Source organism: Malus sylvestris, chromosome 13, assembly GCF_916048215.2.
Source record: "Malus sylvestris chromosome 13, drMalSylv7.2, whole genome shotgun sequence".
Taxonomy (NCBI): domain Eukaryota; kingdom Viridiplantae; phylum Streptophyta; class Magnoliopsida; order Rosales; family Rosaceae; genus Malus; species Malus sylvestris.
The window spans coordinates 20,023,659-20,038,648 of NC_062272.1; the positions used below are offsets into that span (position 1 = coordinate 20,023,659).

Consider the following 14,990-nt stretch of genomic DNA (forward strand, 5'->3'; position numbering starts at 1 on the left):
GTAGTACACAACGTATTACTATACAAATGGTAGGATATGTGTATTAAAAAATAAAATTTTCCACCACTTACATAAAAATACGTGATGTACCATCCGTATTCCCATCACAATGAAAATTTTCTCTTTGATATGATGCATGACCAAATTAAAATCCAAGTTTCATGGGAAAGAAGAAGATCATGTGAAGCAAAACTTATCCATGTGGGTGCAATAACTGATTTGTGGGTGCATTTAGAGCTGCCCTACTACTTATCTATCTATCTGCCTAATTAGGGTTTTGTTTGTTCGAAACCACAAGTAGTCTTACGCGTACCGACAATTGAATTGAGGGTTTGCATTAATAATTAAATGTGGCGATCAGTTAGCTGTTGAGGCTGATTTATTAGGAAAGAGATCCTCATCAAGGTCACCATCCGGATCTTCTAAATTTCATCTAATGGTTAAAAATTATCATAACTTTTAAGAGGTTAAAACAGGTGGACCGTTAGATAAAATTTAGAAGGCCTGATCACTGGTTTTGATGAAAGAGATCCGGAGAGGATCTCTTTCCGATTATTTATTGCTCAAGCAAAGCTCAAGTATAAATAAGAAGCCAATGATCTCTTTAGCTCTTAGCAAGCAGCTCAGAGTTGTAAGAGAATATTTTGAGAATGGGACGCGGTAGTAGGAGATCGCAGCGGCTTGCTTTGTTTTCTTTGTTTTGTATTCAAATTCTTGCAGTGAGTGTGGTTGCAAGGAACGTAGTGAGTGTGAGGCGTGATGAGGAGGGGAAGAACTTAGCTGGTGGTGGAGGATTTGGCGCTGGAGGTGGAGTAGGCGGAGGTGGTGGTGGGGCTGGAGGCGGTGCTGGTGGTGGTTTTGGAGGTGGTGGTGGGGGTGGAGCTGGAGGCGGTGGAGGATTTGGAGCTGGAGTTGGTGGAGGAGTAGGTGGTGGGCATGGGGTTGGAGGTGGCGTTGGTGGTGGGTTTGGTAAAGGTGGTGGCATTGGTGGTGGGATTGGTAAGGGTGGAGGAGTAGGTGGTGGTGCTGGTGGTGGATTTGGCAAGGGTGGTGGTGTCGGTGGTGGAATTGGAAAGGGTGGAGGAATAGGAAAAGGTGGTGGAGCAGGTGGTGGTTTTGGAAAAGGAGGAGGCATTGGCAAGGGTGGTGGAGTTGGAGGAGGAGCCGGTGGTGGGTTTGGAAAAGGTGGTGGTGGTGGTGGCGGAGCCGGTGGTGGCTTTGGAAAAGGTGGTGGAGCAGGTGGTGGATTTGGTAAAGGTGGCGGTGTTGGTGGGGGAATAGGAAAAGGGGGAGGTGTTGGTGGTGGAGCTGGTGGTGGCCTTGGAAAAGGTGGAGGTGTCGGTGGCAGTGGTGGCTTTGGAAAAGGTGGCGGTATTGGCGGGGGAGCAGGAGGAGGGTTTGGTAAAGGTGGTGGAGTAGGTGGAGGCATTGGAAAGGGTGGTGGAATTGGTGGTGGTGGTGGTTTTGGTAAAGGTGGTGGTATTGGAGGAGGAATTGGCAAAGGTGGGGGAGTTGGCGGTGGCGTTGGAGGCGGCTCTGGCGGTGGGATTGGGGGCGGATTTGGCAACGGTGGTGGTGTCGGAGGAGGAATAGGGGGAGGTTCTGGTGGTGGATTTGGAGGCGGTGGCGGATTTGGTGGAGGAGCAGGCAATGGTGGTGGATTTGGTGGGGGTGGTGGTGCTGGTCGAGGTGGTGGTATTGGACACCACTGAGCTTCATGTTATGCATGCACACACACACTTGCATGTTTATGAACGATGGTGGTATTAGACACCACTGAGCTTCATGTTATGCATGCACACACGCATGTATATGAACGAAGGATCTATCAACTAGTACTTTGTCTAATAATTAATGAACAATTTTTATTACTACTACTTTTTGATTAATTTTGTCAAATAGATTATATCCCATCAGAAGTCTACTTCTGGGATGACAAAAGACCCCCTACTCTGCTTCTCAGTTCATTATTTTTATAACCGAAAGAGTACGTTAAAGGTACTAGGATAATACGTGTATTCTCAATGAGAATAATGTATATTTATGTATAAATTTTATAATTAAAATGATTGAAAACTTAATTTTTATTTGAAGATTATTTGTATAAAAAAAAATTATATTCATATATGGAGATCATCTAGTCATCCAAATATATGGAATAAATAGAAATAAATAGACTATTAATCATGAATATATTATTTTGTACTCTCACTATTGATGTGTTTCATACATTTGAATGAAGAAACAATTTCTAATTGGAGTGATTTTTTTTTTGTAGGATTGATTAGTGGGCGGATTACATAATTGTGTCCATTTATATGGGAACTTACATGTTCAACATATTAATGTTGTACAAACATCATAACCGGAACTGTTTGTCTTCTTTACTTTTATCTAAAGTTTTTCCTAAAAAGATAAAAAAATCATATAATTTAAATATCGTATAGTTATCTATACTTCTCAAATAAATTAACAGTTTAATCAACAAGTAGCATCGATAAACCTTCTCTCCGATTACTTTAGCCAAATACCAAAAACACCAGGAACTAAACTTTTTAAAAAAATGTTGAAAAGGACTGAACTTAAATTTTGGTAGATTGCTGACAGCAGAATTTAAGATGGCACCAACCAATTACTTATGGCCGTCCACGTTTTTATTTTCTTTATTTTTGTTAACCAATTACTTATGGAATTTGGTCCCTGCATGTTCAATTCTAGCATTTTCTTTTATATTTTGGGTTCATGCCCTTGGGTATATTAGCCTTTACTCACTGCTATCGGAAATGATTTTTTTTTCGATTGTACTGAAAACGGTTATACTATATGTTTGTTTCTTAAGTTTTTTTTCTTCATAAAAAAAATACCCCAACCAGAAGTTCTGTAATGGCCGGCTATTTGAGAAGAAGCAACATAGTATTGTTGAAATGAAATGATTACAAGTCATGGCGTCAAATTGAGAGAAAAAATTACAGTGACTAATTCCAACTAATATGATCGGAAGAGAATATCGCACAACCAATCATATATAAAACTTTCAATTTTGTGAGAAACCTGATAGATAATATCTTATAATGACGAGCTTAAATTGTAAATATTATCGATGCATGATCTGTTTACCTATGTTGACACAACACAACACACCAGTGCCAAGGTTCCTCCGGCTGGTTTTGCAGGTTATTGGAAGAGAATAACGCAGAATCAATCATATATAAAACTCTCAATTTTATGAGAAACATGAGAGACATTATTTTATATTGGCGAGCTTAAATTGTCAAATATTATCCATGCATGATCTATTTACCTATGTTGTCACAACACAACACACGGTGCCAAGGTTCCTCCATGATGGTTTTGCAGGTTCTTCGGTGGTTATACCGAACCGGTCAACATTTACCCTCTAGTTGCACCAAATTTTCACATCAACAAATAATTTTTGCTGATAATTTGCTAGAAACAACACCGCAAAATTGATCTTTGATAAGTAAATTACCTAACATTATCACTGTTAATATTTCAGATTCATCTAAAGTTAGGTTCGTTTGGTACACATAATTATATTGGAATTGATAACCTAGTAAATAAAAATTATATTGAAGGAAGAAATTATTAAATTATGACAACCTTAAAGATAGAAGATGGATTACTCGTGAATAAAAACTTATGCATTCCAATTTTACTTAAAATAGTAGGATTAGCAAGAGAGAATTTCGTTCATAGCTAACAAGAAAAATCATTCTCTTTCACCTTCAATATATCTTGAAATTATGGATTGTGGTGCTTAAAAAAAACAGCTTATTAAAAAATTTAGAGCATTAAATATGTCACAGCCTGTCCCGAATTATTTTATCGACAGTGTGTGAAATGTCTATTTTGCCCTTGGACGTTAAGACGTATTATGTGTGACATGTTTTTGGAAGTGGACCAATATGTTAAGTTCCTAAGTTTTTGGACTCAATTAGAAGTTAGACTTTTGTTGGTTTTGTTGTTGTTAGTAACCCAAAGCTGGACCACACATCCTCCCACATGCTCTCTCGTGTACTCTCTCTCCTCCCTCTCTCAGATTTTCTTGCCATTTCCGTACAACTTGTACGGACAACCCTCAAAACCTTACAAACATCACGGATCGAGGTCGTGAATGGTTTTTTTGGACTCCTTGCAAGCTTAGGAGTGAAATGGTGGTGGTGGTTGGACATGAAAACCTTGAAAACCTTCAAAACCAGAATTCTCGATTTGAGTTACTGTTCATGCAATCGTAATTGTTGACTTTTCAACGAGTTATAAGGTCATGGGAAGCCTTAAAACATCTTCATGAAGCTTGGGGAGTAACTTTGGAGTGATTTGGACATTGGGAAGTTCGGGTTCGACGAGTTGCAGAGGTGGCCGGATTATTGTACCTTTTTCTGGTGAGATCCTATGGATTTTAGGGCTTAAAATTGGTAAGGTTTTGTTCTACTCGTTGTAAGCTTTATAGTGGTATAAAATTCATGAATTTTGGTTGAGAATTGAAGAAGATACGAAGGTTTAAACTTTTTCCCAGTTTCCGGCGAGCGGAGGTAGACGAAAGTGAATATTCTGTCAAAGTTGACATAATATTCCTAACGGAGACTAACGGCATCATATATCTTTAACAGAATATGTTTGTGTTTAACGAAATATTCCCTAACGGCGTTAACTATTATTTCCCCTGTGCCAGGCACGTGCCTGTGGGTGGCTGCGCGTCTGGCCGTGCCTTGGCCGGTGCGTGAGGACGCGTGGATGGTCATAATTTTTTTATAAAAATATGGGGATGTTCCTGAGGTTGAGTAGGTCTTGGTGGTATATTCAAATACCCCATTTGAGCAATGTATGAAAACTTATTAGCTAATTGTGGTTGTGTGCTTTAATTAACGTTTATTTAGTTATTTTGCATATAGGTGAGACCTATCCAGAGGATGAGCGCCATCAATCGAGGCTCGGGGGCTACGACCCTTTGACATACCAGTGAGTGGGCTTTTGATTTTCCATATATACCTATATACTTGAGATTTTTCCTAGAAAATGAATTTGAATGATTATACGTTTTGAAATGCCATGCAAAGTATTTGCCTATTTTATTTATGCATTAGTAGTTGCATATATTTATGATTGGTGCTGCGGACGCACAGGTAAGTGACAGGTAATTCGTAAATTAAAGCTATGAGATTGCTTTAGTTATGCGAGATATGATGTGATGCATTGAGAGCTCATAAACCTGCACCCAAGTGTTAGTGCTCCCGCCCAAAGTTAGGGCACAGTCCTTTACGTGATGTTCACCTCCCGCACCATATGCTCACCTTGGATCCAAGTTAGGTGAACATGCTTGTCGTACATACCATTTTAAGTGGTTCCGACTCGTAGGTGACCCGCGATCATTCGCACAGTCTTCACATGATCGTAGCACTAGAGCATATTTATTTTACACCTAGTCTTGTCGTACAGACTACCTTAGGTGGTTTCGACTCGTGTGCAGAATTTGATATGATTGAGATTGGTTATAAGTTGTAGACTCAGCCGGGCAGGTCACGTTAGGTGGATCCAGCTGATATGATATCTGGCATTGATATATTTTAACTAGATTACTTATAGCATTTCATTAAGATACTTTGGCATAATATATTTCTATGGATTTTCATCCTAAGCATGATTTATGATATAGTATATATTATTTTTTTGGGAAATTATACAAGTTTTACGGCGATGGGTTAGCGCTTTTGATAAATGAAATGATTTTGAAAAACTTTGTTTTTGCCCACTCACACTCTCTATTTTGCGCCCTTCCAGGTTTTAGGTATAAGTGTTTTGCTGGCTCACGGGGATTTCAACGATGGTTCTAACAGAACATCACAAATGTAGGATCACATTTGGGTGTTGTATAATTAGTACTTGTCTAGTCAGACTGCACTTAGGTTATTTATGCTCTGATTGTGTATTTCACATTTAATCTCGCACTAGCACCTTACTTTAGCTAGTACATTTAGTAGTTTGGTTTTTATTCACTTGTATTTCTCCAAATCATTATTGCTTTCGCATTGTGCATATGGTTACGTCACTCTCTCGTGACGGCCAGCACGCTTTGATTTAGGTTGGGGTGTGTCAAAATACGTTTGGTAAAACAAAAAAAAAAGTGTTTTTTTTTTTAAATTGCTAAGTGGAAAAGCAGAAACAAGGTCTACTATGCTTCTATTTTTTTTCTTCAAAATATAGTAATCAATGCTCATTTAATGAAATTTTATAAGGTTAATCTCTGTTTACTATCCTGAAGTTTCGTGGTTTTTAACATTTGGTACGTGAAGTTTTTTTCATCCCAGAGTCATACCTTAAGTCTTAATTTTGGGACAGTTTCATACAACCGTTGAGTTTTTCGTTAGAACTTCCGTTAAGTGATGACGTGGTGCCCACATGGACAATAACTGAGCACCGTATGTCCATATGGGCCCACTTCAATATTAAAAAAGAAAAAAAAAGAAAAAAAAGAAAAAAAAAAGAACCCGTCTTCTACCTCCCCCAACCCTCTCCCTTCCGTTTTCCCTCTGCAACCGGCACCCTCTCCCCCAACCTTCCTTCACCACCCAAACCAGTCTCACTCCCGCACTTTAATTTTCCAGTTTGATTTATTTGATCAGTAGTATTCAATTTTCTAGAGGTTTGACCAGTTGTACTTTTTACAGACTCGGACACACCGCACCCTACCCCCCTAAATTTTCTCTCTCTTCTGTTACCTCCCTCGCTCCTTCATCTGGTACGCTTCCCTTCCCGTCCCATTCTCTGACGCCGTTTCGTCCCTTCTCCTTTCTCTTTCACTCCCTAAATTCCTCTTTGAACCCCTCTTCATTTTTAAACCCACCGTCGGTCTCTCCACAACCAGCTTCCCAATAGCCCACGACTTTGAGCTTAGTTTCTTCTTTGCTTGGAGTCAAAGATCAGAACTAGAAGTCTTAGGGTTTCGGCATATCTGCGTTGCGTAGTGTAGATGGGGATGAGAGAGAGGGAGGGTGAGATCTGGGTTGGGGATGGTCGACAGTTTCAGAGGGGATCCTTCTGGCGAGCTTGCAACGCCGGTGTCTCAACAGTAACCCAACAACGGTAGCAATAAATCAAAGAACCCAGAATGTTGAAGCCATGACTTCAAAACATGGCTGTCTCTCCTTTGAGGTTCTGCAGTCCCCCTAAAGGTCACAACATTATTAAGAAATTTGAGGAACCCAGTCCTCGGGAACCTTCATTCTGCAAAGTCAAATAAACAAACCCTCAAGCAACTCACCAACTTTGTCACAATCTCAACACTTGCAGCTACCAACCCTCAACCTTCAGCATCTCGTCTCTCTCGCCACTTTAAAATCAAACAACAACTGCACCTCTTTTGCTGACCTGCAACTCCTAGATCCACACTTGCAACCACTACAAATTCTAGCCTCAACCCACAACCTTTAGTGTGCGGATGGGGATGAGAGAGAGAGAGGGTGGGATTTGGGTTGGGGGAAGACGGAAGTGAGGAAGAAAGGTGAGGGAGATAAGGGGTGGGTCCCTCATGCAAAAAAAATATATTAAATGATTTTATATTTTTAGTTTTTAATATTTAATTAAATAATTTTAATTTCCATGTGGACCTCTTAATGACATATGGTGGCCAATCATTATCCACATAGGCGCCACGTCATCAGTTAACGAAAGATTTAACAGCCAGACTAACGGATGTACAAGACTGTCCCAAAATTAACACTTCAGGTACGACTCTGGGATGAAAAAAAACTTAATATACTGAATGTTGAAAACCACGAAACTTGAGGGTAGTAAATTGAGATTTATCCTAGTTTCTATGTTACTAAAAAAATGCATAGAAAGTTAAAGGCTAATTTTTTTTTTTGTTGGCCTATGTGATGATTCGACATTTTCAGTGTGACCCTCATGATGAAAAAATTGTTAATTGAACCTCTGTGATGAGCCTTGTAAGTAATTGTAGTAATTGTGCCTATATATATATATATATTCAATTTGCTGCCCCATATATCTCTCTGCTCTAGATTTAGACTTAGTTTGGGCAAAAAGTTCAACTATGATCAAAAGACGTTGTAGGCAATACAAACAATAATGGTTTATTAAAGAGAACTTTAACGAAAAGCTTCCGGTACTATTTACTTTAACGAAAAATTATATTTTTACACTAAAAAGTCAATCATGGTATTGTTCACTTTACCCTTTATTTTATTCTTATCGTTAAAACTCAAAATTTTCAAACCATTTTTATTATTTTTCCTTTTATTAAAAGCATCCTGATTTTCAAACAATACTATACCTAAGAAATTAGGTGCGACTTCACCTTCACTTTTTTATCCTAGCCATTGACGTGGATTTACAGGTTTAGCTTCACCTTTTTATCTTAGCCATTATCGTGAAATCCAATTCCAATTAAATCAAGTCATATTGGACACATGGTCTTCTTAATTTGGATTGAAATGACAAATTTAACTCCTCCACGTGATAGTCATGCGAATTTACTAACAACAAAATTTTAGGTTTGGACTTCAATTGTTAACGAACTCACCATGAGAATTTAATTAACAATTTTTTTACTATAAGAATCACATTTTTATAAATATCGTGTCATCACATACACCGAGTTCTTTTTTGGCAAAGTACAAGTAGAAAATTATGGTCACAATGACAAAGAAGCAAAGAAAATCAGATAAAAAGTTTAGAATATATGAAAAATAATAAAAAAATAATAATTTGGCAGCCATCCTTGCCCAATATTATATAATGCAAATGGGCAAAATGCGATTAACGGACAGTGAAATTCGTGATTACGGTTTACCTTTATCTTGTCGCTGGGGCCGGCAGTTGACCAAAAGGTGAAGTGAAAAATACGGGGATTAATTTTTCAAAGTGGGCCCAGGACATTCCTTTCGAATTGCCTGGCATTAAAAAAAAAAATTAATTAAGTATTTTTTTAATGTAATAAAATTAATTATATAATTTTCAAGGAATTAAACAGGTGCGCAAAATCTTCCCTCTGTTCACATCTTTGAATTGAAGGGGTTAGCTTTCATAATTTAATGCGTCAAACTCTGAGCAGCTCCAGAACCCCGACTGTTGGCAATTTCTCAAGCAACCCACAAAAAAAGAGATTAAAAAAAAAAAAGAAAGAAAAAGGGCCAATTTATTTTATTTTGTTGCTTTGGATTCTTGGGGAGGAGAAGTCCAGGCGATCCCTTTCCTTGGATGAATTGGAGAGGTGGGGAAGCATGGGGAAAATGTTGATGGCTTGTGGGCTCAGTCAATGCTTTTTGCTGCCAGCCAAAAGGTGCTTTTCTTGGAAGCTGTATTTGATCTCAGCTCTTCTTTTCTCATGCTTTGATGAGTTTTTCTCACTCTTCCCACTTTTTTGTTCCAGCAATCATTGTGTTTTCTCATGCTGTGGTGTTTTTTTTTGTGCTGAATTGAAACTTGGGTTGCGAATATTTCTGGGGTTTCCTTTTAATCTTCATTGCGTTTTCATGATTTATGAGCTAGTTGGATGATTAGTGTTTGCAATTTCATGGATTTTGGTGATTCTGTGAAGTGGGATAATTGCTGAATTTTCCATATGTAGGGAAAGTTTTGGAATTTTGAATTCTGGGAATTTGGATTTTTGGGGAAAAAGAAGTGTTTATTATAGAGTCAATGGGTGTGTTCCTGCTCATGATCTAAGAGTGTATGACCCTAGGGAGAGCTCTGTCATGTATGTTCATTGAAGACCTCTGATTCTGTTTTTTTCTTCTAATTTGTTTATGTTTATTTTCGGTTAATGTTAATGCGGAAACAGTTCGATTGGTTTGATCCGGTATGAGAACTAAGAAGTGGATGAGTAGGAGAAGATTCAGCATTAAAGGGAGGTTGGATAAAATGCTCAAGTGTATGCGTTCCGGTGAGCAATTAAGGGTAGATGAAGTCCCTCATTCGTCTGACTCCCTGGCTACTCGGGACTACTCAGCTAGTGGTGGCACTGGCCACTCGTCGCGAACGGGAGAGATAGAAACAAAGGTGGATAACAGCAATATTGAAGAAGCTGAATCGTCTCTGCGAGAGAGTGGTTATCTGAACTACGAGGTTGGTTGCATATAAATTTTGCATAGCTATTACTTCCTTGTATGGCTTTTGTTTTAACTTGTTTGTAAGCCGTTATCTTTTAAGTTCAACAACTTGAACAATTTGAACTTTCTCGCTGTATGCTCGAATGGAATTAAGTTGCACATTTTGTGCAACTGCAAATGCTATGAATGACTATGTTTTGTGGTTATTTCTGCCTATATAGTCCTGCAAATATATACCGGATCGTGTAGAAACTTATGTTGTGGGACTGTTTCTTTGGGTTTCTCCTTCTAATTGTTAATTTATTTCTGTTAGCTGTTGTTATATGGTATACATTGGTATATAGTATATAACCTAAATTAATTCATTATTTAGCACTGAACATGGATACCTATAAACGCATTTAGTATTTCAAGTACGTAACGCCAATTTTGACAAAATCCTGAGTGCCAATGTTTGACGTTTGTAAAAATTGGAAGCTTGTTTGACAAATTAGTTTTGGATGATCATTGTCATGGGACACTGAAGTCAAACCAGGCTTAATTTCTTGGAGTGGAATTTGGTCAATTGTTCTATTGATAGTAGCCAACCTTTCTTTAATAGGAGATCTTTCGGATTTCCCAAAATGACTTCATATCAAATCATCTGCATGGTTACATTTGTATGATGATGCGGTTTTCTTTGAATCTTCAGTCGTCTTCAAATAATTCCAAAAGCTAAGAGACCTGTGCATTTTGTAGGAAGCAAGAGCTCTATTAGGAAGGCTTGAGTATCAAAAAGGTAACACAGAAGCTGCACTTCATGTATTTGAAGGAATTGACATTGCTGGTGTGATTCCCAAGATGAAAGTCTCCATTTCTCGAAGATGTGAGACCAACAGACGTCGTTCTCAAAGCGATGCGGTCCCACCCATGTCTATGCATGCTGTTAGTTTACTCCTTGAAGCTATTTTTCTCAAAGCGAAATCGTTGCAGGGTCTAGGACGGTTTGGAGGTATCCTTCCGTCTTGTTCACTTTCCTGCCCCTGTTTCTCTTATATATGTTCAGACTTTTGCAACTTTCTTGTGTCTTATCTGTGATATGTTTTCATATCATGAGCTTTGAATGCTCCCTGGATCATTTAGTTTTCTTCTACAATAATAGAACTTTATAAAGAATATAACTATAGTCAACCACACAATTACAGACAGAAATTCATGATTGTGTGTTTGATACATTAAGCTGCATATTTGGCTACTTCTGGTGCGCTTTCTACCCGTAAAATTATAAACATGTAAGATTTTGGATAGTACATTTTACTATTTATAATTTCTGCAGGGCTGATTTTGCTTGCTGACCTAATTTTGCAGAAGCTGCTCAATCTTGCAAGCTTATTTTGGACACTGTAGAATCTGCATTACCAGATGGCTTGCCCGAAAACTTTGCTTCAGATTGTAAATTACAAGAGACTGTAGGTAAAGCTGTTGAATTACTTCCAGAATTGTGGATACTTGCTGGGGCTGCCCAAGAAGCTATCTTATCATACCGGCAGGCTCTCCTCTATCATTGGAATCTTGACATTGAACTTGCTTCAAAGATGGAAAAAGAATTTGCAGTTTTTCTCCTGTACAGTGGTTGTGATGCAAACCCTCCAAATCTCCGTTCGCAGATGGAAAGCTCCTTTGTGCCAAGAAACAATATAGAAGAGGCTATTCTGCTGTTGTTGGTTCTACTAAGGAAATTTGTTGCCGGAAGGATAGGATGGGACCCATCAATCCTCGATCATCTTTCTTTTGCCTTGTCCATTTCAGGGAAAGTGAGGGCTCTAGCCCATCAGGTTGAAGAATTGATTCCTGGAATTATGGGAAGACAAGAAAGATATTGCACTCTAGCGCTTTGTTACTATGGGGAAGGTGAGGACTTGGTGGCTTTGAATCTCTTAAAAAATGTTTTCAATAATCGAGAGAACACGGACTGCATTCTGGAGTTATTACTGGCTTCAAAGATTTGCAGTGAAAATTCGGTTTGCATTGAGGATGGGACCAAATACGCGTACAAAGCACTGTCAGAGTTGGATGGAAAATGCTGCCAAATGTTGAGTATCGCAAATTGCTTACTAGGTGTTTCCCTGTCAGCTAAATCCAGATCAGTCGCTTCTGATTCTGAAAGGATTTTGAAGCAGTCTGAAGCATTACAAGCACTACAAACTGCTGATAAAATTACGAAAGAGAGATCTCCATACGTTGTATATCATCTTTGTCTAGAACACGCTGAGCAAAGGAAGTTGGATATTGCACTTTATTATGCAAAGCAGCTATTAAAACTTGAGGCTGGTTCCAATATAAAATCATATGCTCTTTTGGCACGAATATTGTCAGCTCAAAAACGGTTCATTGATGCTGAGACTGTAATCAATGCTGCTCTAGATCAGACAGGGAAGTGGGATCAAGGAGAACTGTTGCGAACTAAAGCAAAACTGCATATTGCACAAGGCCAGCTGAAGAATGCCATAGAAACATACACCCATCTTCTGGCTGTTCTTCAAGTTCGGACTAAAAACTTTGGTGTTGAGAAGAGGCTTTTAAAGGTAAATGGTGGTAATTCGTTGTGTTCCATTTCCTTGAAGAGTACATGTTTAATGTATTTGAAAAGTGTCTTGCCGGCAAATCTTTTCTTACTTTTAGCCAAAATTTGCATTATTTCATTACACTAGTGGATCGTAAACTTCATGTATTTTCAAATATAATTTGAGAATATTTTAGCATCATAATGAGTAACCATTATTTGTTATTTGAGATGCTCAAGAAATATGGTATTAAAGTTTATCTTGAGTACCCAATTAATATTTATAGAAAGCTGTTTTTTGGTAGCAAATTGTAGGATGTATTATGTTTCTTTTTATACATTTACAGAGTAGGAGAAACCATAATAGAAGCTTGGAAATGGAGACGTGGCATGATTTAGCTAATTTATATACAAGCTTGTCCCAATGGCGGGATGCTGAGGTCTGCCTTTCAAAATCCCAGAGCATCAATCCTCATTCTGCTTCCAGATGGCACTCTACAGGTATATTGCCGTAGCTATATTCGTTTATATAAAAAACACTGGCATTATTTTGAGTCCTTGGGTCTTGGATTCTTAAATGGATGACTTTATTACTTCCCGCTACTCATTTGTCTCCGGTAGCACAGAGTCACAATTCTAAAAGTATAATTTTGAGTCCAAAGAGAAAAAAGCCAGGGCTTGTTAATTTTGGCACTAAACTACTCAAATTTGTTGCGAAATCTTTCATCAGCCTTCACTGTGGACCTTGTAAAACTTTGATTATTTTGCTAGGTTTACTCTACGAAGCCAAGGGTCTCCAGCAAGAAGCTTTGGAATCATTCAGGAAGGCATTAGATGTCGAACCTACCCACGTCCCAAGCTTGATATCCACTGCCTGTATACTCAGACAGTTCGGTGGCCAATCTCTACCAGTCGTTAGAAGCTTTCTCATGGATGCACTACGACTTGACAGAGGAAACCCCTCTGCTTGGTACAATCTGGGGCTGCTGTACAAAGCTGATGCGAGGGCATCAACGCTAGAAACAGCCGAGTGCTTTGAGGCAGCAGCTTTTCTTGAAGAACATGCGCCGATCGAACCCTTTCGATGACCACCTCGACTTGTTGCACCTTCTAAACCATGTATGATAGAATCAGAAAGTGGTTTGTAAGTTATATATATGTATTTTGAAATGATACAAAGAGGTGAATACATTAGAATACGAAAAATGTTGAAGTATCCTTCCTTCTCTTGAAAATATATTGAGTTATAATCTATTAATATGTGAAATTTGTTCGTTTATTTATTTACTTACCTAAACAGGATGGTAAACTTTTGGCATAATCTAAGCGTTTGTATGTGATGACATTTCTTTGAGTTGACAGTGAAGAAAAATACTATTAGGTAGTAATACTAAGCATTGGTATGATGTGAAGGCTAGCGGCGAATCGATTGTAACATCAAACGTTAGTTATTAACAATTTTTAATAATAAACTTGGTTCTCTAAATCATGTGTGGTAGTTTCTTCGTCCATCTAATTTCATCTTCACCTCCCCCAAAACTGCTTCCGCTTTGCTTGCACGTTCAGGCTCGAGTTTGTTATCCTCAACCCAACCCCATACATTCGCCTTTTTTTCTCCTTCCATAAAACATCTTCCCATTTACGAGAGTCAACTTTGTATGAAACAAGTGTCCTTTCAATTCAATACTACAATATATAAACAAAAACTTAATGATATTGTTTCCAGAAAATGCCAGGCTAATTGTGAACCAATTATATTTTTAAGTTTTTTCTATAAACACGCGTAGCAGTTCCAAATCTCTTCATCACGTGGCTTATTAATTTCTGTTCCAATTTTACTTAATTTTTTTCTAATTTCTTTTTACTAATTTGTCTCCATCATAAGTAGTTTTTGAAATTTTAATTACTGGAAATATAAGGGAAATTTTGAGTTATTCAAAAATTAACCATATGTTATAAGCATAATTTACTGAACAATTATAGAGCCATAGAGAGAGAGAGAGAGTGCGGCATAGAGTGAGAAGAAGAGAGATGTGTAATTGTGGGTGTGTGTTATTCTATCCCATTGTGCCTTTATTTATAGTAGCAAGGAAGGTTGATTCCTTACCTTTTAGGATTACAACATTTAATAGGTAATCTACTCCTAATAGGAATATAAGACTCATTCTTATATCTACTACGATTTACACAATCACATTCTTAATCTAATAAGACTGCAACACTCCCCATTGAGTGTGTAAATACTTAAGTAAATGGCGCATCAAGTCTTCAGTGATGAAGTAAGTATAGTTGATGACAACGGAAGAATGCATAAAAAAAAGTAAAACTCACAAAACATTGCTATGGTAAAACCCAAGGTG

General features: G+C 38.1%; 2 protein-coding genes across 2 annotated transcripts; both read left to right on the forward strand.

Moving 5' to 3' along the window:
* Positions 1-518: 518 nt before the first annotated feature.
* On the forward strand, positions 519-1,877 carry LOC126597296 (glycine-rich cell wall structural protein 1). The gene has a single exon (XM_050264077.1). The coding sequence runs from the start codon at positions 651-653 to the stop codon at positions 1,710-1,712; it is 1,062 nt and encodes a 353-aa protein (XP_050120034.1). The 5' UTR covers positions 519-650; the 3' UTR covers positions 1,713-1,877.
* A 7,153-nt stretch (positions 1,878-9,030) lies between these two features.
* Positions 9,031-13,909, forward strand: LOC126596834 (protein NPGR2-like). The gene is made up of 6 exons (XM_050263490.1): positions 9,031-9,319; positions 9,821-10,104; positions 10,827-11,079; positions 11,436-12,652; positions 12,978-13,131; positions 13,402-13,909. Exons 2-6 carry the CDS (start codon positions 9,841-9,843, stop codon positions 13,716-13,718), a joined length of 2,205 nt encoding a protein of 734 aa, XP_050119447.1. The 5' UTR covers positions 9,031-9,319; positions 9,821-9,840; the 3' UTR covers positions 13,719-13,909.
* The last annotated feature ends 1,081 nt before the right edge of the window (positions 13,910-14,990 follow it).

Coding starts and splice junctions, on each gene's coding strand:
- LOC126597296 (XM_050264077.1), top strand. CDS start 651: ATGGGACGCGGTAGTAGGAGATCGCAGCGGCTTGCTTTGTTTTCTTTG.
- LOC126596834 (XM_050263490.1), top strand. CDS start 9,841: ATGAGAACTAAGAAGTGGATGAGTAGGAGAAGATTCAGCATTAAAGGG. Junction 10,105..10,826: donor GTGGTTATCTGAACTACGAG/GTTGGTTGCATA, acceptor TGCATTTTGTAG/GAAGCAAGAGCTCTATTAGG. Junction 12,653..12,977: donor TTGAGAAGAGGCTTTTAAAG/GTAAATGGTGGT, acceptor ATACATTTACAG/AGTAGGAGAAACCATAATAG.